This window comes from Pseudochaenichthys georgianus, chromosome 9 (assembly GCF_902827115.2).
Source record: "Pseudochaenichthys georgianus chromosome 9, fPseGeo1.2, whole genome shotgun sequence".
NCBI lineage: Eukaryota > Metazoa > Chordata > Actinopteri > Perciformes > Channichthyidae > Pseudochaenichthys > Pseudochaenichthys georgianus.
The window spans coordinates 28721728-28747741 of NC_047511.1; the positions used below are offsets into that span (position 1 = coordinate 28721728).

At 40.7% G+C, this 26014-nt stretch overlaps 1 protein-coding gene across 2 annotated transcripts in view; it reads right to left on the reverse strand.

The window, feature by feature from the left end:
• Positions 1 to 26014, reverse strand: part of LOC117452086 (netrin receptor UNC5C-like) — a 243835-nt gene that overhangs the window by 38527 nt on the left and 179294 nt on the right. Inside the window, exons 5-8 of one of the 2 annotated variants that reach the window (XM_034090540.1) lie at positions 18376 to 18556; positions 15987 to 16154; positions 15181 to 15345; positions 3381 to 3437 (exon numbers count right to left, since the gene is read on the reverse strand). In XM_034090540.1, coding sequence (XP_033946431.1) covers positions 3381 to 3437; positions 15181 to 15345; positions 15987 to 16154; positions 18376 to 18556 — 571 coding nt within the window. The remainder of the gene's footprint in view (positions 1 to 3380; positions 3438 to 15180; positions 15346 to 15986; positions 16155 to 18375; positions 18557 to 26014) is intronic. The other variant, XM_034090541.1, reaches the window with a different exon arrangement.

Consider the following 26014-nt stretch of genomic DNA (forward strand, 5'->3'; position numbering starts at 1 on the left):
CAAGCAGGTCAAGTCCGAAAGCTTGGCTTAATAGGATTTAGATTAAAACTAGTGGAGCAACTGAATAAGCGATATGTCTGTGAAATGTCTGACAGTTCTCTATACTGTAGGAGGGAGACTGTTGTGTTCTAAAGGTCAATACACTAATACTGTTCACATGTGAACAAGGGCAGGGACAAATAAACTTGTGAAGGACGCTTAAAATTATCATATTGATCCATCAGTCAACTTTAAATAAGTTGACAACTGTCTGTCATGGAGGCATTTGTCTGTGAGAATGTGTATGTATGAGAGCCTGCCCTTTGATGAACATCCTTAATCCCAGTCTAGCAGTCTAGCATAGTTTCTACAACAGATCAGGTTAGATGCAATGCTGACAGTCTCTCTTTCTCACTTGCTCGATATGTGTGAGTCATTTTCAGAATCATTTGACAACCAACCATTTTTCCTTTGTTTTCCATGGAAATAAGTCATTATAATTCTTTATAGTTTTGGATGACAGTGTTACCTTACAAAAGCAATATTCAGCAGTTTGTTCGTGTTCAGTGTTCAAAGTTAAATAGTCATTGGTTGCAAAACCAACATTATTTTGCCAGTGTTCACTGTGTGTACATGCCAAATTCAGTTTGTTTTGGAGTAGCGTATGTGTGTGTATGTGTGCACAAACTGATAATGTGCCTCTCTGTGTCCAATAATAATAGTCATTGTAATTGGCAATAGTTGATCTAAAATGAGTCACATAAAGTTGATAACTGCATGTTTGTGCCAAAGTGTTAGAGAGTAATAAACAATTGGGGCGGTGACAATTCTGAGAATTGTACACACACTCTCTCTCTCTCTCTCTCTCTCTCTCTCTCTCTCTCTTCTCTCTCTCTCTCTCTCTCTCTCTCTCTCTCTCTCTCTCTCTCTCTCTCTCTCTCTCTCTCTCTCTCTCTCTCTCTCTCTCTCTCTCTCTCTCTCTCTCTCACAGCCAGTTGATTACACACACGGGCTTGTGGAACAGAAGCCTCGGCTCAACCTCAGTCAGCATGGATCGCTGTCTATCGATTGGCTGAGCTTTTTTTGTCATTCTCAGAGTCTGTCCAATCTGCGATGGAGAGGATTTAAAGAAGGGGGAAACAAGGATAACTCAGCTTAGCTCTATCTTCTCTGTGATCTGCATCCAAACCAGAGCTGTGGACAATCACTACTTGCAACTCATTCAACTGCCTTTTTGATCTTGGCACAAACATGCAAACACCACCTATACTGCACTCCTGGCTCACACATACGCTCCAAGTAACTGGCACGAATTAATGGAAGAGAGACCGTCAGATAGAGAAAGTAAGCAGCCATTTGGTAATGTGTCTATCCATGTTCTGTAGTGGGGATGAATACACTTTCTTGGTGCCAAGAAATAAAATAGTGAGTCACTTAAGAGTAACTAAAGCCTGAGGGAACAAATCTATACAGGTATATAAAAAGTCATATGAATGCAAGCACGATGTAACAAACCTGCAATACAGTTCAAATGCAACTTTTTACTGAAGAAAAACTTTGAATGCAATTTGTATTATCACCTATTTCAGCGTCTGCTAGCTTTTTATGCTGGGAAAAACACTGGGAAAAAGCTGTGTCCCTCTGCACAAATCTACAGCTCAGCCACTTCCTGCCCTTCTCTTTGCCTCAAACTTATTTGTGTGTTACTTCACAATCTTAAAAAGAGACAAATTAGGGTGCAAATGTAAAACAAAGCTTTTAGCGTAAAAGTTTTCAGTTTTGGTAAACCACAGTTCGTTGTTCTTGGTGAACGCAAACTGATCGACAGACTTTGTACTGATCAAAGTACGTTTAAGACGGTCCGTTTTGTCTCAAAATCAAGAACAATTACTCAGAAGAATATGGGCATTGTCTTCATAATCCTGTTGTTGTTGTGATTGCATTCCCAAATAGAGAAAACTGGCTGCCATGTTTAAGAAACATAAACTCAGCAGCTGTTAATCATTATCAAATCACTGGTATTGACGAAATACTCTATGGCCTTCCTGCAGATAGATTATGGATATTGTTCTGGTCATGGAGCCGTAAAAATATATCATATTACGCCCTTTGGGTAGCAGCTGTGGATGCAGAATCTGATTGAGCTAACAGCTATTGGAAGTCAAACTAGATATGGAGATGGTCAGTATTACATTTGTAACCTGACTCCAACATGGACATGTGAACTCCGAAAAATAATTTGAATTATACATTAAACATTACATTTACATCTGTAGTCCTACTCGATGATTCTCAAAGCCACTCACGCAACCTCCCAATGCAAATGCAATGAGCAATGACTGCCTCTATATCTCATTTCTGGTTCTCACTGTGCCTGTATCTCACAACACACACCCGGGCGATGAAACAGCTTGAGCAGATCCTAAACGAGAGTCATTAGAACACATCACAGACGCTCATAGATTGCTTTGAAGATAAAACGAGAGCACCTGCAATGAGAGAGGTAAAAAGCGCGGTAATAATAAAGGGCAGAGATCCTTTCCCTCTTGCATCCTTCAATTATTTTCTGTTTGTCGTAACTCTCTCTCATTATGGCACTTTGAGGAATCAACAGTAACAGTGAAAGAGATGAAATTGAGGAGTAAAGGAGTAAGTACAGGTGCATATATTTCTTATACCTTATTATTTATACCTCCCACATAAGTATTACTCTTGCCAGGTGATCTTTTGACAACCTGTAACGTTTTTTTCTACTACAGATGATGCATTAGTAACGGTCTGGTTTGACATATAACCCATTCATTTGGATGATACTTCAAAGAGATGGGTCAAATCAGTGTAACTAAGTCTAATTTTCACTCCGTTCAGTGTCCATAGCTGCAGCACTCTCCATTGAGTTGTCAGCGAGCCAAAATGCTTGTAAACACAAAGCAAGTGTTCAGAACTAAGGCAAATTGCCTACTTTGGCAATGATCCAACACTGGCTGGCTAGGCTCCAAAATGACCACAGCTGCAACAAACTCACAAATTGTGAATCAAGGGAACTGGTGCTAAATCGATTCAGTGCTATCAGACAGGAAGAAAGAACGAATCAGGTTCATTAAAGGAATCTGTCACCACCATGGTGCATTCACTTTAAGACACAACCCTAGGATACCGCACTTCATTTTAAATGATGGAAGAGTGTATAAGGAGACCTCGTTTGTTTGATCGGCACAGCAAAGACATTACACATAAAGGGAATACATCATCACACTAGAAAAAAGCTCTCATCAAGTAACTCTAAATGACATGTAACAATAAAAACAGACACAATGAGCCTAACATATAAAAAGAAAAAGACTAAGATGAGAAAGACAAAAGGAAAAGGGATGATGATAAATCATAAAACATCAACTTACATGGGACTCCCATATCACTCTTTGCTTTGGTCTCAGTGGACAGCTGAAACAATGAACCTTGGGGTGAGAAAAGAAGAGGATGGTGGAATGGATGGAGGAAGGGAGAGGAACACAATGATCAAAATCAAACCAATATTTCAAATAAAATGGGACAAACATGGCAGGACATAGACACACAAATGCATGCTCAAGGTATTTGTTGTGCCTAACTTACTTTTCTGTTCTCATACATTACAAAACATGTAGTTGTCTTAGTCGATACTAAAAATACTCCTCTTAAAGAACAAGGATACACTAAGAAACTCTAGTGTCTGTAAGTCGGTTACTGCTGTGTCATGATGAGTGGTCCACTTAGTCAGACTGAAGGTCTATGACACAGATTAACTGCTGATGTACTGATGTATAATTGAAGTGCTGGTGTATAATTGATAAAGGCAAGAACAGCAACATGGTGCACTTAAAAGCTTCTTGCCAGACCAGCTGGATGTGCAAGACACCGTGATCAAGAAAAACAGATGCGGTTAATCGGGGTGATTTGAAATATGTATACAAACAGTAACACTCTCGCTCTGTTGACGGGTAGAATATGCCGTTTCATTTTAAGAAATGCAGGAGCAAGAATTTAACGGTTAATGTATTTGTCAGCATATATCATTCAAAGTGTTTATTGGCTTTCTAATCATTTTTGAGTATGGTTCTATTAAATTCCCGTGTTAAATAACTAAGCAGATGACTGTATCTAACAAATGTCATGCTGATTAATGTCAGAATTAGTGATGACAGTAGGAGCAACATGCCATGACAGAAACGTATCATGTTCCAATTAAAGCACGATTGTTCAAACAAATATGAAAACATGATGGCAGGAAAATGAAGCGTACATTGTTTGGTAAGAGCCAACAAAAGGGGAAGACACTAGAGATGAGAATAACAAATTAAAGAAAAGGAGAAGAAAACAGCTAAGAAGCAGAGCCGGAATAAAAACAACAATGTGGAGGGATTAGAAGGAACACAAGTGGGAAGAATGGCGCTTTCAATAAGGAGACGGCTCAAATGATGATCTGCAATACCTGCCGACACGGCTGATGGCTTTGTGTAATACAACAAGAACACACATCAATGTTCTCTCCTAAAACTAAACTTACATAACAACCACTCTCTCTAGTGATTACTGGTGGTTTTAGAGACCACACAGAAGATGTAATGTGCAGTAGAGGTACTGTTATGTAGCACACACATCCATACTAACGTGTATACAGTACACACAAACTCACACACAGAGTAGGTAGTGAGTGAAATGTCACGCTCTCAAGGATGACGCAGTGGAGCTCTGACTGAATCTGTTCCAAGAATCCTGATCCTTGTGTCAGAAAAATGTCAACAGGCCAATATATATAAAACAACACAAGCTACTCTTAAAAAAAGTCAGAAGAAAGAACACACACACAGACTCACACTGATAAACACATAAACACAAAAAGAGACACTCCACGCGGGGCAGAAGTGAGGTCAAATGGATTTCTACCTCTCAAGATTTAACAGGAAAACTTTAGAAAAAGGGCAGCAGGAGATGGGGGAAGAGATGAATAGAAAGGCGGTGTTGGTGGAAAGAGAATAAGAAAGCGAGAAACAGGAAAAGAGTAGTGAGGAGTGCTTTCAGAGCACAAAGTCAATTACAGTGCACTTTCTGGAAATGATCTCCTCTGAATGAACTGATAGTCAATTTAGAGCATTGACATTATCAGTTTAATCACAACCATGAAACTCTAGATAGCTACTACTTTTAAAAACAGCAATTCAATTGAGTCTAAAGATGTTATACTGTACATGCAATAGAGATATCCAACTTAAACAATGCTCAAACTGAATTGTAGTTCATATCAGGAGTTGTGCCAACAGCAGAAACCTCTCTGTCCGTGTAAAGATTACATTTGAAAAATATCTATCATTCAAAAACCAATAAGAAGAAAGGTACACGATTCACTTCGAGCCTTTTAAAATATACTCTTCCTATAAAATGTTGCGCATGCAGAAAACCCTTCTGACGCACGCACGCACCGAGACACACACACACACACACACACACACACACACACACACACACACACACACACACACACACACACACACACACACACACACACACACACACACACACACACACACACACACACACACACACACACACACACACACACACACTTACACTTCATGGATTCCTGTAAATGCTACAGGAAACAGTTGAAACATTAGTGCCGACATAAAACCACGTCTGTGGAGTCATTTCAAAGACAGAAAATCAATCATGGGAAATGAGCCTAAATCTATACCTCTCTAGGTTTGATCCCAGATTCTGTGGCCATACCTCACCGGCCTCAGGGAATCCTTAGGATGGAGGAGACACACTATATAACACACTTCTTAGGAGCGGGCAGGGCTCTGCATATACAGTAACTTCTGTCAATAATGTGCCTACAGGCAAAGCTTTTTGAAGGATGATATAATAATATCCAACCCAGTCTCACGGCATTTCGTGTTCACCAACACGATTTTTAATCTATTGATTCCTGTTCACCATCACGATTTGCCCTTTTTTTTCGTGTTGCACAGCACGATTTTAAAAGCTATGTATTTCTACTGGTAACGTGTTTCGTGCCTGCAGGCTGCAGCACGTCTTTTTCTCCGGTCGGGTCGTGGAAGACCGGAAGCTGTGTGGTTCATAAAAACATGTTCTTACTCAATATCAAGCCACAATTATTGCTTTTATTTTAAATCGTATAATTTCGGACTTTTGTTGCCGTCTGTGAGGAAAATAAATGGGGCTCAGAGCCTCAGGATACTGAAATCTGTATTTTTAAATATTTTTTCCTTCTAATTTGTTATTCTTTTCAAAATAACACACTGTTATTTACTCACCAATAACACACAATTATCCTTGCTTTTATTTATTGGTTTAATTCCATAATCTCAGGCTTTTTTGGCGTCCGTCAGGAACTGAATTTCAAAATAAATATAACCGGAAACAGACGTAGGCATTTCGAGCGATTACCCAAGATCCTCAGCTATGGTTTTAAGCTCGCTGATTGGATGTGTTAGCCGCAATGCATGCTGGGATTTGGTGTTTATATTATATGAAATCCGGAAAACATTTTAAAAGTATAAAATAATACTTAATTCCGAGTGCTCTTGCTTTTCTCTTTGAAAGTCATCACATAACGGCATTGTAATACACGGTTCGGCTGCATTACATATTACAGATCTGCCGTAGTTCTTTATTTAGAGAGCCCTGATGAGAAGACCTTTGGAAAAACTGGAAGAAATGGTGCCAAAACTGAATACTTGACGTGGATCATAAATATATCAACAATTAAACAACATCTTCAATTTCTCTTCACACAATACGTCTCCTTGCAGTATCAACACTAATTCGGCTGACTTTTACATTTGATCTTCATATTCATAGATAGGTTATATTTACACCATAACGGTGCACAGCTGATAGAAAAGGACTGTAGTTTTCAAAGATATTACTGATTTTCTTTTAATGTAAGAATGTAAATACATACAACTATACATCTTCAGATGTTGTACATACACACTAATAATACAAAGTTATTATGGCTGTGTGCACCTTGTGTGCACCTCCTAGTGGTTAAAGCACGTTATTGAATTATTGTTTTTATGTGTTATATTTGATTAAAAAAATATTAAGAGTACATACTTTCATAGGGGGAAAGTATAAATATAGAAATATAGAATATAAAAAATCAAGAAGATACTATAAGTGATCTCTACAATAAAACAGTTTAGTGCAGGATGTACACAGATATTAATAGGAGGAGGTGCAAAACAGAAAAACGGATTAACCTTTATTTAAACATTAAATATTAAATATTAAGCCTGACAAAGTAATTAACGTCTAATATATTGCTTTCCTGCAATGTTAACTATGTTGAAGCACTTATTTTAACTGATATTATACACATTAATTATACTCTTATGTATGTAGATAGAATAAGAAATGTGCAGAATATGACAGTTTAATGGTGGAGGTACACACATATTGATAGATGTCTTAATGCACTGTTGAGGAACCTGTGACCCAAGTTTTTCATTCATTGCATAACTACACCGTAGTTGTGTATGATATGTCAATAAACCTTTGAAAATCTTGAAAGGGATGTGCAAAATAGCCATAATATACAGTCTTTAATTAACTATTAGTAGAGAATAACGAGTAATGAATATACTTTATTACTTGTTTCCATTCATGTCAATTGCAGATACATGTTTAGTCTTCTCAAGCACCAACTATCAAATATCTCTCCTGATTGTTGGCACTTGACAATCACCTTACCTGAATTTTACTCAGGTGTAACCAGTGTTGTGCTAGTTACTGAAAACCAGTAACTAGTTACCATTACTAGTTACTTCATTTCAAAAGTAACTCAGTTACTTTACTGATTACTTACACCAAAAAGTAATGCGTTACTGTGAAAAGTAACTTTTTAGTTACTTAAAAAAGGGCTCCCATTATATTAATGCCCTTATAGCCTTCATTTCAGTACTGTTATTGCATTGGAGAATAATACAATCTGTTGATCAACTTGACATGCATTATATGCAATCTGGATAGCATCGATATTAGCTGGCTTTACATTTTTGTATATTCTTTCTCCAGGTAGTTGGAAAAAGTTTTCCGTTTCATATGCCGTGTGCCGCCCGGACATGCTATCATGCTAACTAGCTCCCTGAAAGCGGGTGACTCCACTGTAGCGATAGCCTGCATGTGTTCTACAACATACCGGGCAATGGCTTTATCGACTTTTCCCTGGCTAGCAGTCCCTTGGTTAAAATCCAGCCGCTGTTGCTTAGGTGCAGGTGGAGTGGCGTCGGCTGAGTCTCTGTGGTCTTAGCTACTAGCTTCATCCCAGCATGTTGTTTTTGCAGATGTTTTAAGAGATTTGAATTACTGGTTTGGGCGGTAGATAGGCTCTTTGACCCGCCAGGACACAACTTACATTTAACTAAAACGTTCTTTTCTTTGTGCTCGACAAAAGTGAAATAGTGAGAATATCTCCAGGCGGAGAAACTCGACTTGAGCTCCGCCGCCGCCATGATAGTCTTGTTAGTAAACAACACAAACACGCCCACAGCCCGTCTCTGCATGTGACACAGGAAGTATTTAAGTACATTTACTCAAGTACTGTACTTAAGTACAGTTCTCATCTCTGTTCACCTGGCTGTTGACTATATACAAAAACTAACGCAGTAACGGAGTAACGCACCATGTAGTAACGGTAACTGAGTTACTGAATTTAAAAAGTAATGCGTTAGAGTACTAGTTACTGCCAAAAATAACGGCGTTACAGTAACGCGTTACTTTGTAACGCGTTAGTCCCAACACTGGGTGTAACTAAAGTCTGATTTAAGGGTTGTTTATATTTCACATAATTAATCAGAATCTGCAAAGTAACTCAAATAAATGCAGTGGAGTAAAAATACCAGGTTAACCTCTGCATTGTAGTGGAGTAGAATTACAAAGTAGCAATGAGCTGTCATGTCATACGGCATTAATATAATGCTGTGCATTATGGACACAAGTGATGTTCACCCATTTATTAATTATATGTTTTACATTTGATAACACCAATGTGTTTAATAATGGCAACTTCTAATTGTGGGAAAAACGAAAACGTTCAGTAGAGACGTCCCATAGCACATTTTGCGAAACACAATAGCCAGCATGTGTAGTTCTGGAGGGGTGTTCGATTCCAGTTTTGGATAGTCTGGCGTGGTTTCGTTCCATTTCACACAGCTGTTTGACGCTCTGCGTAACCTTACGGGAACTGTAGTCCTAAACGATAGCTGGGGATTATGGGTAGTGTAGTGTCTTCGGCCATCCTAAACTCAGAGATAGCTGGGGATTATGGGTAGTGTAGTGTTTTCGGCCATCCTAAACTCAGAAATGTTGACAATCGCAATGATGCTCGAAATGTCCCTTATAGGCCTACGTCTGTTTCCGGTTATTTTTATTTTGAAATTCAGTTCCTGACGGACGCCAAAAAAGCCAGAGATTATGAAATTAAACCAATAAATAAAAGCAAGGATAATTGTGTGTTATTGGTGAGTAAATAACAAATTAGAAGGAAACAAATATTTAAAAATACAGATTTCAGTATCCTGAGGATCTGAGCCCCATTTATTTTCCTCACAGACGGCAACAAAAGTCCGAAATTATACGATTTAAAATAAAAGCAATAATTGTGGCTTGATATTGAGTAAGAACATGTTTTTTTTAACCACACAGCTTCCGGTCTTCCACGACCCGACCGGAGAAAAAGACGTGCTGCAGCCTGCAGGCACGAAACACGTTACCAGTAGAAATACATTGCTTTTAAAATCGTGCTGTGCAACACGAAAAAAAGGGGCAAATCGTGATGGTGAACACGAATCAATAGATTAAAAATCGTGTTGGTGAACACGAAATGCCGTGAGACTGGGTTGCAATATCCCATTGCTCATGACATAGACTATCAATTTAATCATCACAACCACTGCCCTCAGGCTGCAGAGAGAGGTCCCTCACACAGGTAACAGCCCACTTGAAGTCTTTATGCTCAATGATAAAGTATATTTACCTCCTGAACAGAACTCCTGACTGGGTGCTTGGGACTTGTTTAATTGTATTTGACAAGGAATGCCTAGTAAAGTGTCACGATTGTCATGTTATGTCACGTTTGTAGGTTTGTCTGTGTTGGTGTTTTTCTTGTCTTTGGGTTTCCTGGTTTCCTGTTTTATTGTGTTAAGTGTTCACCCCCGTTTCCTGCCTGTCTGCTTTCTGTCTGTTTCCCTCCCTGATTACCCGATTGTGTTCACCTGTTGTCCTTGTGTTTCTCCTCCCCTGCCCAGCTGTGTCTTGTTCTGTGATTACCCTTCTGTGTATTTAGTCTAGTCTTCCCCTGTGTTCCATGTCGGTTCATTGTTTCCCCTCCATGTCTTTCCACGGTCTGTGTTCCTTGTGCTGCTCGTTGGTGTTGGATATTTTGGATTCTGCCTTGTTTTGCCACAGCTTTATATATTTTAATAAAGCTCGCTTTTCGTTATTCTGCATTTGAGTCCTACCTGCTTCACCCATTCGTAACAGAATGAACCGACCAAATTTGGACTCAGCAGATTTCAATGTTTTGGCCCCACAGGCGGAATGTCTTGGGTATTCTCTGGAGTACATTTTTTACACCTGGAAGAACGCCTCATCTAGACGGGGTAAAGAGGCTGCTTTGAAGGAGGCACGCCGGGAGGTTGCTCGCAAGCCCTGGCTCAGGAGCTTGTTGCCGGAGTGGCTACAAATCTTTTCAAGTAGCCCTGAGGAATTGGCACAAGCTTCTAACCCTTTCCTGGGATCCAGCTACTGTCCTGTTGAAGGTCCACAGAGTCTCCAAAAAGCCTCTAGGAGACGCAGGGCCAGGATTCCAGCCCGTGCTCCAACAGCCATGATCCCGGCTTCAGTTCCGGTTTCCACAGCCATGGATCCATGCACCAGTACCGGCCCGCAGAGCTATGTGTCCTTGCTCGATTACCTGGCCCACACAGCCATGGTCCAGGCCTCTGTTCCGATTCCAGCGGCTCCAGTTCCAACCTCAGACCTTTTCTCAGGAACCCGTCTGGCGTTTGGAGGTCCACGGAGCCTCCAAAAGGTCTCTGGAAGATGCAAGGCCAGGATTCCAGCCCGTACTCCAGCGGCTCCGGCCTCAGCAACCATGGTTACAGCCCCAGTTCTGGCCCCAGCAGCCATGGTTCCGGCCCCAGTCCTGGTCCCAGCTGCCATAGTCCCTCCTCAGGTCACTTTCCTAGTCCCTTCTCTAGTCACTTCTCGAGTCCCCTCTCCAGTCCCCTCTCGAGGTCCCTCCTCTAGTCCCTCCTTTAGTCCCTGCTCTAGTCCCTCCTTTAGTCCCTCCTCTAGTCCCCTCTCTAGTCCCTCCTCGAGTCCCCTCTCTAGTTCCCCTCTCGAGTCCCCTCTCTAGTTCCTCCTCTAGTCCCTCCTCTTGTTCCTCCTCTAGTCTCTCCTCTAGTCCCCTCTGGAGTTCCGTCTCTAGTTCCCCTCTCGAGTCACGTCTCAAGTCCCTACCCAATGTCCTGGTCTGTTGGAGGTTCCGCTGGGGGTCCTGCCAACTCCATGTCCTGTCCTGTTGGAGGCCCCGTCGACTACTCCTCTGCCGGGGGTCCTACCAATCGTATGTCTGTCCCGTTGGATGTCCCGCCGTCTACTCTCCTGCCGGGGGTCCTGCCAGCTTCTTGTCCTGTCTCGTTGGAGGTCCCGTCGTCTACTCTCCTGCCGGGGGTCCTGCCAATCCTATGTCCTGTGCCGTTGGAGGCCCCGCCGACTACTCTCCTGCCGGGGGTCCTGCCAACCCTTTGTCCCGTCCCGTTGGAGGTCCCGCCGTCTGCTCTCCTGCCGGGGGTCCTGCCAGCTCCTTGTCCCATCTCGTTGGAGGTCTCACCGACTGCTCTCCTGCCGGGGGTCCTGCCAACCCTTTGTCCTGTGCTGTTGGAGGCCCCGCCGACTGCTCTTCTGCCGGGGGTCCTGCCAGCTCCTTGTCCTGTCCCGTTGGAGGTCCCGCCGACTACTCTCCTGCCGGGGGTCCTGCCAACTACTCTTCTGCCGGGGGTCCTGCCAACCCTATGTCCTGTGCCGTTGGAGGTCCCGCCGACTGCTCTCCTGCCGGGGGTCCTGCCAATCCTATGTCCTGTTCCTCTGGGGGTCCCGCCGACAACTCTTCTGCCGGGGGTCCTGCCAATTACTGGTCCTCTTCCGTGGGGGATCCTGCCGAAGCCTGTCCCACTGGCTCCGATTCCTGTTCGGCCGAAACCGGGTCCTGCCCGGCCTCCGGAGCTGTCTGGTCTTCGCCCTCGAGCCCGGCCCCCTGAGAGCCGCGGTCTTCTCCCTCGAGCCCGGCCCCCTGAGAGCCGCGGTCTTCTCCCTCGAGCCCGGCCCCCTGAGTGCCGCGGTCTTTGTCCTCGGACCCGGCCCCCTGACTCTTCCTGCCGCTGCTTTTGCCCTCATGCACGGCCCCCTGAGTTTGCCCGCTGTGGCCTTCGCCCCTTTTTGAACTTTGCCTTGCCCCCAGGCCGTCCACCCGAGACCCCCTCCTTGGTCTCTGCCTTGCCCCCGGGCCTTCCGCCCGAGACCCCGTCCTTGGTCTCTGCCTTGCTCCCGGGCCTTCCGCCCGAGACCCCCTCCTTGGTCTCTGCCTTTCCCCCGGGCCGTCCGCCCGAGACCCGTCCTCCAGACCCCCTCCACCCACCCTTTCTTGGCCCTAGTTATGTGTCCTCCCTCCGGTCCCCCTCCACCCACCCTGCTGGACCTTTTTTTGGGACGTCTGGGATCCGTCCCTTGAGGGGGGGGTTCTGTCACGATTGTCATGTTATGTCACGTTTGTAGGTTTGTCTGTGTTGGTGTTTTTCTTGTCTTTGGGTTTCCTGGTTTCCTGTTTTATTGTGTTAAGTGTTCACCCCCGTTTCCTGCCTGTCTGCTTTCTGTCTGTTTCCCTCCCTGATTACCCGATTGTGTTCACCTGTTGTCCTTGTGTTTCTCCTCCCCTGCCGAGCTGTGTCTTGTTCTGTGATTACCCTTCTGTGTATTTAGTCTAGTCTTCCCCTGTGTTCCATGTCGGTTCATTGTTTCCCCTCCATGTCTTTCCACGGTCTGTGTTCCTTGTGCTGCTCGTTGGTGTTGGATATTTTGGATTCTGCCTTGTTTTGCCACAGCTTTATATATTTTAATAAAGCTCGCTTTTCGTTATTCTGCATTTGAGTCCTACCTGCTTCACCCATTCGTAACAGTAAATATTCAAATTCTATTTTTTGAGAGTGCCCAAACCACAATATGGCAGCTATATGAGTTAAGCTCAGATAAAGCTCTATTATGATACACATGGAAAAGGTATATTTGAGAACTATTTTTCTGGGCTGACCTCTTTTCTGCACTCTGAAAGGCAGATACTTGTCTGCCAATTACTCCGAGCAAACGGAGTAAAAGCACTGTTCCTGAAAGTAACAAATGAAATTGCCTCGGAAAAACTGCTTCTGTATGTGTGCCATTATGACTCACTCACATTTTCCATGCTGTTTTGAAATGTACAACCATTTTCTTTTAATGGCGTAAACAAATATTAATTTCTGGGGGGGATTTTAGTTGTTCCATGTCATTATCTAACATTACTTTCCTTATAAAACATGTGTTTGTGTCCTGAGTAATGGACAAGAAAGTGCAAGAGCAATTTACTAGGAAAAAAACAGGTAGCTCCTGGAGAAAAGCATAAAACCAGAGTGTCTGTATACGAAACTTGAAGTATAGATCATATACTAATAATCATCAATGTAATTGTCAGTGTAAATTCAATCACTACCTTTCGGCTTCATTTAATCTTGATTTTCTCATAAATTCTAAATCTTAAATCAGCTTATTGTGGGCTTCTACTTTTCAGTTAACCAACCATATTTTGCCATGTTCTACAGCCAGCTGTCATTTCAGGCGACATTGTTCCTGCCCTCCTCCACACCATTCACTTCCTGTCTTCATTTCCAGGGCCCAGGTTCACCTTATCAGAAGTCCACTCGTCATCAAATCCAGATCTTCATCATTCTCTTTGTATCATCCCCATTATCAGTGTCTAGACCCCATTGGACGACTTCACAACCCCTCAAAATATCTGATATCATGATTAGCTTAGTCGCCAAAGACTATTCACATTTTCTCTTGTGCACATGTTTGTTTTTTCTTAAAAAAAAGTCTCTCGCTATTCAAATACTGAATAACAGAATGTAACATTAAATTAATTGAAAACAAATTGAAAAGTTGTCTCAATATCTGTATATATATAATATAAAGTGCTACTGAGTTTTTGGCTGGTTGTACAATGATATTATTTTTAATATTTCATACACACAAAACACTTGATCAAGTTTTTTATAAATGCACAGTTTTATTGAACTACCAACTACACAGCTAAACTATTAAACAGGCAAATAAAGGAATACATGATTAACTAGATGAATAAATTATGAATAAATGAGTACAATGAATACAATGATGAGCAATTAATTATGACACAGGACCACCGTATAGACCAGTTCAAACCAGCAAGTGACCATGGAATAAACAGGGTACCACTAAGCAGGAGTTAATGGGTATTGCTGGATTTGTGGAAGACTAGAATTCAACTGATCTTGTTTTATAGTCTGCTAGCCAGGGGTCCAGTAGCACTGGCTTAAACATTGCTTTACATAATTAAAATGAAATAATCATCGCATATCTAATTATTTAATATTGTAAAGTATGCAAAGCAAGTGAACGGATGAACTTAAATCATTTGATGTGGTCTTTTGGAATGTAAATGAGAGGGGATGAGACAGGACTGTGTGTGTGTGTGTGTGTGTGTGTGTGTGTGTGTGTGTGTGTGTGTGTGTGTGTGTGTGTGTGTGTGTGTGTGTGTGGAATGTCACTGCTTTTAATTCTCCCACGCTTTTCACAAATTGTTGACCTCTTAGTTAAACAGGTATGTTGATTTTTGACATATATATAGTGAGGCTGCTGCAGGCAGATAGTTTGTAATTCTCCTGCATTGGTCACTGATGTGTGTGTGTATGTCTGAAGGACATTACATCAACCAGTATGTCCCTTAGTATTCCTACTCCTGATCCTGCTTTTTTGTTCCAATTAAGGGATTGAGATATTCGAAGAAGGAGCAAATCAAAGAGCAATCCTCCGGAATCGTTACATTCTTTGTTGTCAACTCACTTTGCATACAGAGTCCATCGGTACAGTTCTGAGACAGGAGAACCAGCCCATCACAGTCCTTTCCTCCGTTTTTAGGTGCTGGGTTGTTGCACTCCCTCCTCCTCCACTGGGTACACTCTGTCCCACAGGCCGACCACTTGCTCCAGTCTGTCCACACACCATCGACTAGAGGGAACATGGTAAAAAGAGCCAAGAGGATGACAAACTCAAATAAAGAGGAGGAAAAACAGATATTCAAAAGTATTCAATCCTCAATTCTTTCCTATTTTTATTTTTAATGTTACCTTTATTTAACCAGGATAGGTCTCATGAGATTACAAATCTCTTTTTCAAGAGAGTCCTGGCCCAGGAATGTTAACAGCACAGTTACAGACAATTTTAAAAATACACAATCACAACACAGTCATACACACAGTTTAGCCAAAGCATTTACAGAGAGAGTGGCCTGCTTCAAGGTCATTAGAGTAGCTTTTAGTCTGTTTAATGAGACCAACTCTCTGAGTTTCAGCCCGATTTGAAGCTGGTTCCATGCTTCAGGAGCAGCATAACTAAACACCATCTTCTCCAGTTCAGCACAGACTTTTAGTACAGTTAAAAGGAAAAAGTCCTCGGAGCGAAGCCGATAAGATCCTGTGCATTCTCTGTTTATGTAGATCCTTAAATAAGTTCCTTGTTTAGCTCTTGAAGTTTAGCACACTTAAGAAAACGGTGCAGTAAAGTCAAAGTGATTTGCAGACAGTAGATTTTAGTAAAACAAATTAGCACCTAACCTTATAAATCTGGATAATTGGAGTGAACAGACTCACCGGTGCACAGTGTGGTACAGGCCAGTTTCTGAATGGCCTGTCCATCACAAGGCAGTCCTCCGTTCAGAGGGGCGGGGTTAGTGCAGCTGCGGGTTCGTTTCTGGAAGCCCCGCCCACAACGGCTGTTGCACACAGACCACTCCGTCCACGTGGACCAACCACCGTTTACTGTTGCAAGAGAGATCAGTAAGTAAATCAAAAATACAATATACAATACAAATAACAAACAATCATGTGTTTTTGGAGAGCATTTTAAGTTGCTGATTTTACGCTTTGTTAAAAGTACTAATTGTAAGGCGCTGTTATTTTCAGCTCTAAAATAAGTGGCATAATATAGAGATCGACGACATCTCACATGCATACTATAAGAACTTATACTTAAGCATTTGTCAAATGTTTTGATATTTTTTTACATGCTAATAACATTGTATGTGCATGTTTCTGTTAAATAAGCTTGCCTCAAATTGCCCCTTGAGGAAGTATTTTGAAACAAATTGAACAACAAACATGTTTATAAAAAAGAGATCTGTAATGAAGGAGCATTTAGATGGGCAGTGAGTGCAATACAATCATATTCCATCACAGAGTAATCATATTCAATGGAGAGAGAGATCTATTTGTTGTACTGTTGTTTGTTTTGATTGGGAAGTTTAGTGGCAAAACATTCTCCTGCACTATTGTATCTGTTTTATTTTGTTCTATGTCCTACAGTATATTTATGTTGCACTGTTGGAGGAGCCTGTGACTTAAGTTTTTCATTCCATATCTACACTGTAGCTAATGTGCAATAAAGCCTTGAATCTAGTGAGAGCAGCTGGATTTTCCCGCATACGAAAACACCACAGACACACACATACAAACAAACAAACACACAAACACACACACAGAGGACTGTAGCACAATGTTCCGTTCACGCTAACTAATACAAACAGTAAAGGACAGACTGACACGCATACGCCTTCAGATGCAGCTGTCTAGTCTAGGCATGGTAAACACACATCAATGACATACTGCCTGCATATTGCTTAACCCCAAAGTAAGGTGGTTTTTATAATCCGTAGTTTCTCAGAAAATGGTTTTCCACTTCCTCCCTTGTTTTCTTTGTACCATCTAAATATTTACCTTAATCATATCTAATTTAGACTTAACTGTTGCTTCATTATTTGGTTTTACTGATATAAATAAATATGTTGCAGCACAAGACATAGAACAAGAAGGGCAGACTATAGAGCAGCAACAAACATAGGTATAAAGTTTGTGAAGTGTATTAAAATTCCTCTGCTGCGTCTCCACAGCTCTGTCTGAGCCCAGTGGACAGTGCTAACTCCTCTTCTATGCCCAATTACAAATTCATCTTTAGAGAGTAACAGGTTAAATCAGGTAAAGTACATTTTTCATATTTTCTTTCCTCATTCACTCCGCTGCTTCTCTCCCACTCTGGTCTCCCTGTGTCTCTCCTTTCTCCTCACCTGTCTCACACACATCTATAGCCACTCCATTTATTTCCATTATGTTCGTCTGTTTTTTTCCCGCTATTATTTCACCTTGTCAACAGTGTCAGTCGAGCCTTTGTGGAGCCGAGAAGATTGAACCACAGATTGAACAATCTATTTCTGTAAGGATACATCATTGTCAAACCACTCCATCTCTCGCTGTCTGTATCGAACACGGACTCATGCACGGTTATTTTTGATTGAAATACTCCGGCTAGTGAATAGACACAGTGTTATACTTGAGAGAAACACTGTGCGTGTGTGGTATGTTTATGAGTTTTGCCATACATTGGTTTTTTCCTCCAAATGTTTCCTATCCTCTCATGTCAGCCTGGCATTTGGTAAAATGGAAATAGAGAAAAAACACGGCAATCAATACAAGGCATCTTCCTCAACAAGCTTTTTCCTGCCAGACTTCAGCTCGGCTTGAAAACCAAACTCACACCATTCAGAACTGAGCTTCTCAAAGTTTTTGTCGTTTTTCACAGCTGTTATCATGCCATATGCTGCACAATCCATTTGGTGTTGGTCTCTTGGCTAACAGCACAGACATTTGGAAAGCCCAAGTGTTTTAATTTAAACCTGAAGGTGTGATTGGTAGATTATAATTGGGTGAGGTTAAGGGTGGTGTGGGAATATAAAGCTAATTACAAAAAGAGCGTGTTGGCATGGCAGTAGAGCTCATTTCATGTGGCAGATGGGGGCTGGGCTGGCTGATCAGATGCATTTTCGGTTAGCTGCAGCTAGCATTTAAAAAATGTCATATATGTGAAATATTCAGACACAAAACATGTCACCTACTGTACACACAAGAACACGGAAAAAGTTAAAGCTTTTTAGTGAGAATATAATGTTTTCGTTCACACTCACAAATACCGACATGTTTGAAAACTGACCGTAAACAATAATCGTCGCTGTAGTGCTTCGTCTTTTGGCCACGATGTTCTTAGCCACGCAGGTGTAGTTGGCTGTGTCCGACAGACGGGCCTGTTTGATGATCAGGTTGTGGTCGATGGTGATGTAAAAGTTTCTGTCCTCTGCCGGGTCAATTATCTCTTCGTTCTTCAACCACTCCACCTGGGAGAGATAAAGACAGAAGAACATCAGATTCAAAGTTTCTCTACAATGTTATACACAAAGAGAAACGATCAGAAAAAGGTCATGAGAATAAACAGTCATTTGTGTTATTGTGTAATAACAATATTGAGCTTTTGACTTATCTGATTTTATCGTGGAAAGGTGTATTTCTGCTATAAAGTCAAACCAGATTAAAATATGTATTTTTTGCCGCTATATTATATATTGCCAGCTAAAATAAAAGTATAGGATCAGTCTATAATCTTGTTTTCACAACTGATGGTCTTGAAAGTGGTATTTATCTTAAAAAGTCTATAATCAAGTTGAGGGGATTTTGTATAATCCTGTTTGTCCAATGTTTCCATGTTTGAAAAAAAGGTACAATGAAAGATCTTATAATAGGATGCTGGTGTAATCTTATTTTCAATTATTCCCAACAAAAAAGCTTTGAGGATGTGTCACAAATCTGAGTAAATAAATACAATCTGAAAGAAAGGAAACTGTGGTGAACACCAAGGCATTCTTGAATTTGCAATTATTTATCCTCTAGATAACACAGAAGATGCAAGAACACATTGGTACAATTATTTTCATTTATAGTAGGTTTTAAAATAAAATACATTTTAAACAAGCCAATAAACACACTTTTAGGGTAGAAAATACTACTAATATACAATACATATTGAACAATGAAATGTTTTCCAACCCGACAAGGTTAATTAAGCAAGTCACAGAAACATACATTTGTAACAGCAAAGATCCACATCTTATGGGCCGTTCACAATATGGGTGGCAGTGCAGAAAAGGAGGAAAATGTCCTGAACATATGCTTCCGCAAGGGCCGGACAGCGGGAAACTATCCTATTTACGAGCCTAATCACATTTCCTGAGTGCTGTATTTACTGGTCCAAAGCCTCATAAACTCAGCCTGTCCAAGCTTTATGGCAAGCACATAAATGTCCGAGCCACGTTGTTTGATTCACGTTGTTTAATTTCCTCCTCCCTTCACATTAGGAAATGGGAATCTCAGATGCAGAAAAGAGGAAATTCAGTGTTATTCTTCAGCTTACTGTCTGCTCAGCCTCGGCTGTCAGTCTTCTCTCAGTTATTCTACCTGCTTCCCTCTCTGATCTTTAGAGATTTGGCAGTGCTCTTTTGGCCATGGGGCTCACTTTAGCCTTGCATTCTCAATCTTAAGTGAGATGCCGTGTGACCTTTTAGCTTCTATTATAAAGGAAAGGTTATACTGGAGGGAAAATACGACAAACAAACCACAACACACGTATATATACAGTTCAGTGCGAATGTTCAGGCAAAGAGTTCATGCTCGAAATGTACAAGTGCAAAAAAGTGTAGGTGCTAAACAAATACAAATACAATGTGTGTAATACAGACTTCCATTCATACATGCTCAGAATAGTATAATAAGCAGTGGTCAAAGAGGAACATAACGCTGCTCTTTTGAGATTTAAGGTCACTGGTTAAACTACTTAATCATAGAAACCTTCCACACTGAAGATGATACAGCTTAACATAATATCTTCAGCAAAACACTGTTAAGTTAAAATCGCAACCACATTGCCTCCTTAAGATTGTTTCAGGAACAACTATGACTGGCAGTTTTCACATGGACTTAACTGAATTATAAAAGTGTACAGTCATCAGAGAGGGTATCAACTCTGACACAAATGTGCCTCTCATTGATCAAAGCACTGTCATAAAATATCTGTAGCTGGCCATAAACCTGCAACCCAGGGGACATGGAATAATGGAGGCTGAACAAAAGTTAAAATGGAAAAATAAAAACCCATCCCATGTGAAATCTCACTTTAAGCTACCACATGAGCATAGAGGGACTGCAAATGTATCCTGACTTTATTCATCTGTTCTTGTGCAAGTTGGAGTAAATGGATCATATTATATTTAATTCAATGTTTTCTCTTTACTATCTGTGCATTGCCAGCACCAATTGGGAATAGCCACAACTTTACTACATATAACATTTCCAACAGTTCTCTGTTGGGTTGATTTGGGGACTACGTAAAATATTCAAGCACGCAGGGCAAGTCAATGTAATCCCCCTTGATTCCCCCCCGGAAATGTATGTTATGGCCCATTACGCTGCTAGGAATATTGATTTGAATAAAGGCAAGACTTGAGGCCATGATTAAAAAGGTCCACCATGACACAGCTTAGTCACTTATTCTGATAGAAAAGCAAACACAAATCTAAAGTGAAGTAAATCCACATTATAAAACAGAGTATGAGTCATTCTCAAGCCTCTTCAAACACGTATAATAAAAATAATAAATTCGATTTTTAAAGCACCTTTCATTGCTAACAGCAATCCCAAGACTCAACACTCAGATTTAGAACTAACTAAGATTTAGATGTTGTAACACTGCTGTTCATATATTGAACCATTTCATTAGCTTCTTTGTTACTTAATTTGAGCCAACACTGTTAATAAACTACTGTCAGTCAACAAAATCCATGAGGACAAACTTGTCTTCCTCCTTTAAAAAAGTAACTCGAAGTCCACTTTCAATTAACCTGGGGGACCTCTGCTTTATGAATTGCTTACTCGATTCCTTCTGCAGTGGTAAAACAAATGCACAAAAGATAGTTGATAGTGTGTGTGTGTGTGTGTGTGTGTGTGTGTGTGTGTGTGTATGTGTGTGTGGGACTTTGTTAAAAGATAACAACTTTAGAACGTTTTTCTAAGTAATCCATTAAAAGTACTCCATAAAATGAAGAACACATACAAGGCTGTGATCAAACATGACTTCCATTGTAGGGATTATGTATTAATGTAAGCCGTTGTTCATGTAATCAATTCATGAATCATTCTAGCTTGTGCCGTGAGCTTAGTGATTGTTACAAAATGTCATTAGAGCATAACATTATATCTGAGATGTAGGATCAGATCATGTCCCATCAAAATACTCATACTAATACAGGCCTATGATGGCAGCTGATATTAATAGTAGTTGTGTGATGATGTAATGAAAATAGCCACAGTCTTTGTTGATGCCTGAAGCTGGAAGCTTGTGAGACTGATGTGTGCTCTGCTGGGCTCAGACAAAGAGACCACATGTGGTGGCTATACTACCACTGCCACCGCATCATTAGCCACAGCTGGTGTCAAAGAGAGAAATGGTGTGTGTGTGTGTGTGTGTGTGTGTGTGTGTGTGTGTGTGTGTGTGTGTGTGTGTGTGTGTGTGTGTGTGTGTGTGTGTGTGTGTGTGTGTGTGTGTGTGTGTGTGTGTGAAAATAGCAAAGGGTGGCTGATTGGATCAAGCCAACCTCAGGGGAGAATGTGTATTTGTTATTTTAACTCTTGCCCCTGCATCACCTCTGTCTCCCCAACACACATACACGCAAGCATGCAGCATGTACACATGCACACACACTCCCACACACACACACACACACACACACACACACACACACACACACACACACACACACACACACACACACACACACACACACACACACACACACACACACACACACACACACACACACACACACACACACACACACACACACACACACACACACACACACACACACACACACACACACACACACACACACACACACACACGACAATACTTCAATTATGTGATCACAAACACCATACGACAGCTTTGACACACTAAAACATGCACAAACATAAGCAATGCTATTGTCCTCTGTTTAAACTGTAACAGGATTTAAAAAGGTTCAAGAAGAGTCCAATCCTTTTTTTCCTTTAGCTTTCTTTTCAAAGGGATAGAGGCTTTGTCTGATCAATTACACACTTCCTTTGTTCATGTTTTATTTCGGCTTGACCCAATGACTGACACATACATTTTACCTACAGGTATAATTCAAATCGTGAGCGCCTGAATACAAGATAAAAGCATATTTGTCTTTCCTTAGTTCTTCATAATGTACATGCTTCGAGTGCTGGGAATCTGCAATTGATATACATGTGTATTAAAATGTGATACATTTTAATAAATACTCCTGTTTTCTTACTCCTATTTTGTTTTGTGTGCAATATCAAAACCGTAGACAAGTGTAATGTATTGCTCTATCTATTGAGATATTCATCTTTCTTTGGCAGTGGAACAGAGGCTTGGTCTCATGCTGTGCAAGATAAAAGTAGGCCAAGATAAAGTATAGAGATATATACTCCTTTTTGTAGCTCTGGAGAGCAGCACAAAATGTTTTGAAACGCAAAGCTTTGCTGCATATCTGCGGCTGAGAGCAGGAACATCATAGTCACACTGTGTCACAAAGACAAACACAGTGTACATCTTGCAAAAGCAAAACAAATGGCAGACCACAGAGCAAGAAGTAAGATAAAAAAGCAAAGAATATCTATGACAAATGCTAAAATATGACATGCTTTGTAGAGCCACTACAAAGGGTCTCATATGGGAGTTGATAACAGTGCAGAGATACAGGGTCTTTGGGTAGAATCTGCCACTGAATCACAACATTCATTTTTCAAAGTAGCAGCAGGCGCAAACACACACTCTAAAAACGAAAGCAGGCGACCTTTCACCTCCACTTAATGAAATGCATGGTTGCAAGATAAAAATGTGAGTTAATTGATTTAGATAAACATTTTAAGTTGCAAACATTAATTTATAAGTTGTGTTGACGTAATAATGTTGGTAATTACATCAACGTAATATTGTGTGTAATTTGAACTCTGATTTCTGTGTTAATTGACTTAAAACTAAATTCAAGTTGTAGTAAGTAATGCAATTGGCTTGATAACTTCATTGTTCAAGTCCACTCCCACTTAACATGATTGGACAAGTTCCCACAGTTAAGACAAATAGAAATATACAAAGGACATTTTAACGTGAGTGTCATCTTTTGTCATTCAAATACAGTAGATAGCCTTGTAGTTGCACTGTATAGGCAAATTGCTGTTTGACCAAAATTAGCAGCCTTTGAACTGTGAATAGTTCTGTGAGAGGATACAAAGTAGTAGAGGCTACTGTGAGTGTAAAAATACTTTGGTTACTATTGTGATATTGCTTTTTATTCAAAATGAATCTCGTGAAGCAGATCAAGGATGCTTCTTGAGGTAGGATCGTTATTTAGAGTTGTCATTGAAATGCAAGTTGTTGGCAGTCACCCATTCAGAATATATTAATTAGGTCATTTCTCTTGTTTTCCTTTTTCAAAAATAGCACAATACAATTGAAGTACGCAGAGAACTATAGCCATCCGCTGCCTTGTCGTGTACCTTGGAGAAAAGGAAGAGGACCCTTTTCAAGGAGTTTAGCGACGTAATTAAAAATCTTGAAATAAAATAAAATCCATGGGCACAGTGTAAAAACACAGGACAAAAGCACTGCTCTCTGTCAGTTACATTTTGAAGCATATTGCACTTTTGGCCACACCCCAATCAATAATATCTTAGCAACGTTCAGCATGGATAGGTGTTGACAGCAATGGCATGGGAAAAGGATTGTGTAACATTTGAAAAGTGGCTTGTGCTCTTCACTTAACCAGTTCACATATTGTATGGAACCTGCAAAAAGATGAGAAGATAAACTAAAACTTGCACGGTTGTGATTGACAAAATCTGTCCACATGCATTTAAACACTAGGCAAAGTACTCAAAAGCACCTCTGTGTGTCTTCAGGACCACATTGCCATGACGACACACACATGCAGATTCAATAGATGAAAACAATACCAGCGTTGCTTTAGCAGCTGGTAATAATGGCTCTGAATTCGCTAAGAGTGACAGTTTAAAAAGTATGCAATTACCTAATCCATTATCTCTTATGCGCTATCCTATTATTTAATGTGCTTCAAAAGGACATGAATATCGTCTTCATCAGTGACCGGTCCACCCCAGGATCTGACCATACGATGGCAACCATCGTGGTCGAGGGGAACCAATGAATGAGCAAGCATTCTGCGTTAATTGTGTTCATACTGTTTGAAATAATGACTGTCGGCACTGTGTCCCCATTTCCCATGGTTATATGGCTCATTTATTATTTGTGGGGCAATTTAAATTTGTGTTATTTATCTTTTTTTTCAAGATTTAAATGAAGCTCAGCGCAAGTTCTTTCAGGAAGACTGGGTGTGTATACATTCACTCCGCAGCTGCATATAATCAGCTCATCACAGGCGTTCTCTTTAACCTATTACATTTCACCTCATTCTCCAGCAGCCAATCAACGTGCTGCAGCCAAACTATAAAATGGTTCTCCTCTCTCCTGCAGTCAGCTGTGATTTCAGGTGTTCATGCACCTTATAATATGGCATGTGTCAATAAATGTTCAAACAAAATGAATTCTCTCCTGATTTAAACATCATGTGTTGAAATAAACAACTGCAGTTCAAAATAAAAAGTGAATTGCCTAATATTTTTGTTGTGGAATCAATTAATTTCTTTCTTTAACGGCAAAAACATGAAAAAGCTAAGAAAAAAAACTATTGAAAACAATATATTTGGAGCAACTTAATTTATAAATGCTTGTCAACTTAAAAACGTGTGTTCACAATGAGGGTAATTAAGTACATACAACTTAAAATTCCTTTTAAATCATGTGGTCAAACTAGTCGGAACAACTTAATCTTTTGAGTAATCAACTTCAAAACTTGTGTTTATGCTACCAATTATTAAGTAAGTGGTAATTAAAAACACCTCTGATTGTAGAGGAAAAGCCTTCTCCCCTAACTCCAATAACTTTGTTGCTTTAAGACAATTTCATTAGAAGTTGTCTTAACTCAATAAACATCGATGCAAACTGTTGCGTTGATTTTCTTTGTTGAGCCAAGTCATTTGTTTTTAGAGTGCACAGAGACACAATAAGGTTATGACGAAACTATAGGTTACTTACGTAACCCCAGTGTTCAGAGTAACATGAAGTGAGATGTCTCACTATGGGATGCGCCTCATCGCGGAGCAAACAGAAGCATCAATCTCATTACGCCAATCCTGATTGGCTGGTGATCTTGACGTCAGCGTCAGGGAATTCACCCCCTATAAGTAGCTTGCGCCACGACGCATGCGTCATTCAAAATAAGCACCTATTCTTGCTTCACCATAGCAAGGAGGGTCGTCTGGTGAGACATCTCACTTCATGTTACTCTGAATACTGGGGTTACGTAAGTAACCTATAGTTCTCATTCATAACACTCCGTTCGATGTCTCACTATGGGAAATTATAGCTCCCGTATTGCCAGACGAGCTTATCTCGAAAATCACCAAACCGACCAGAACTTTAACAGGTAGGGCTCCGACTCAACCAGGTGCCCAGCACCGCTTGCGTCAAAACTGGGAGTAGAACGTCCAGACTGTTAAAAGGCGGACAAAAGTGAGCGGCGAGGACCAGCTCACCGCTTGCACCAATGTCTTGGATGGGAGTAGTGTTAATTTCGTCAGCTATTTTTTAATTTAGTTTTAGTCTTAGTCCTGTTTTAAAT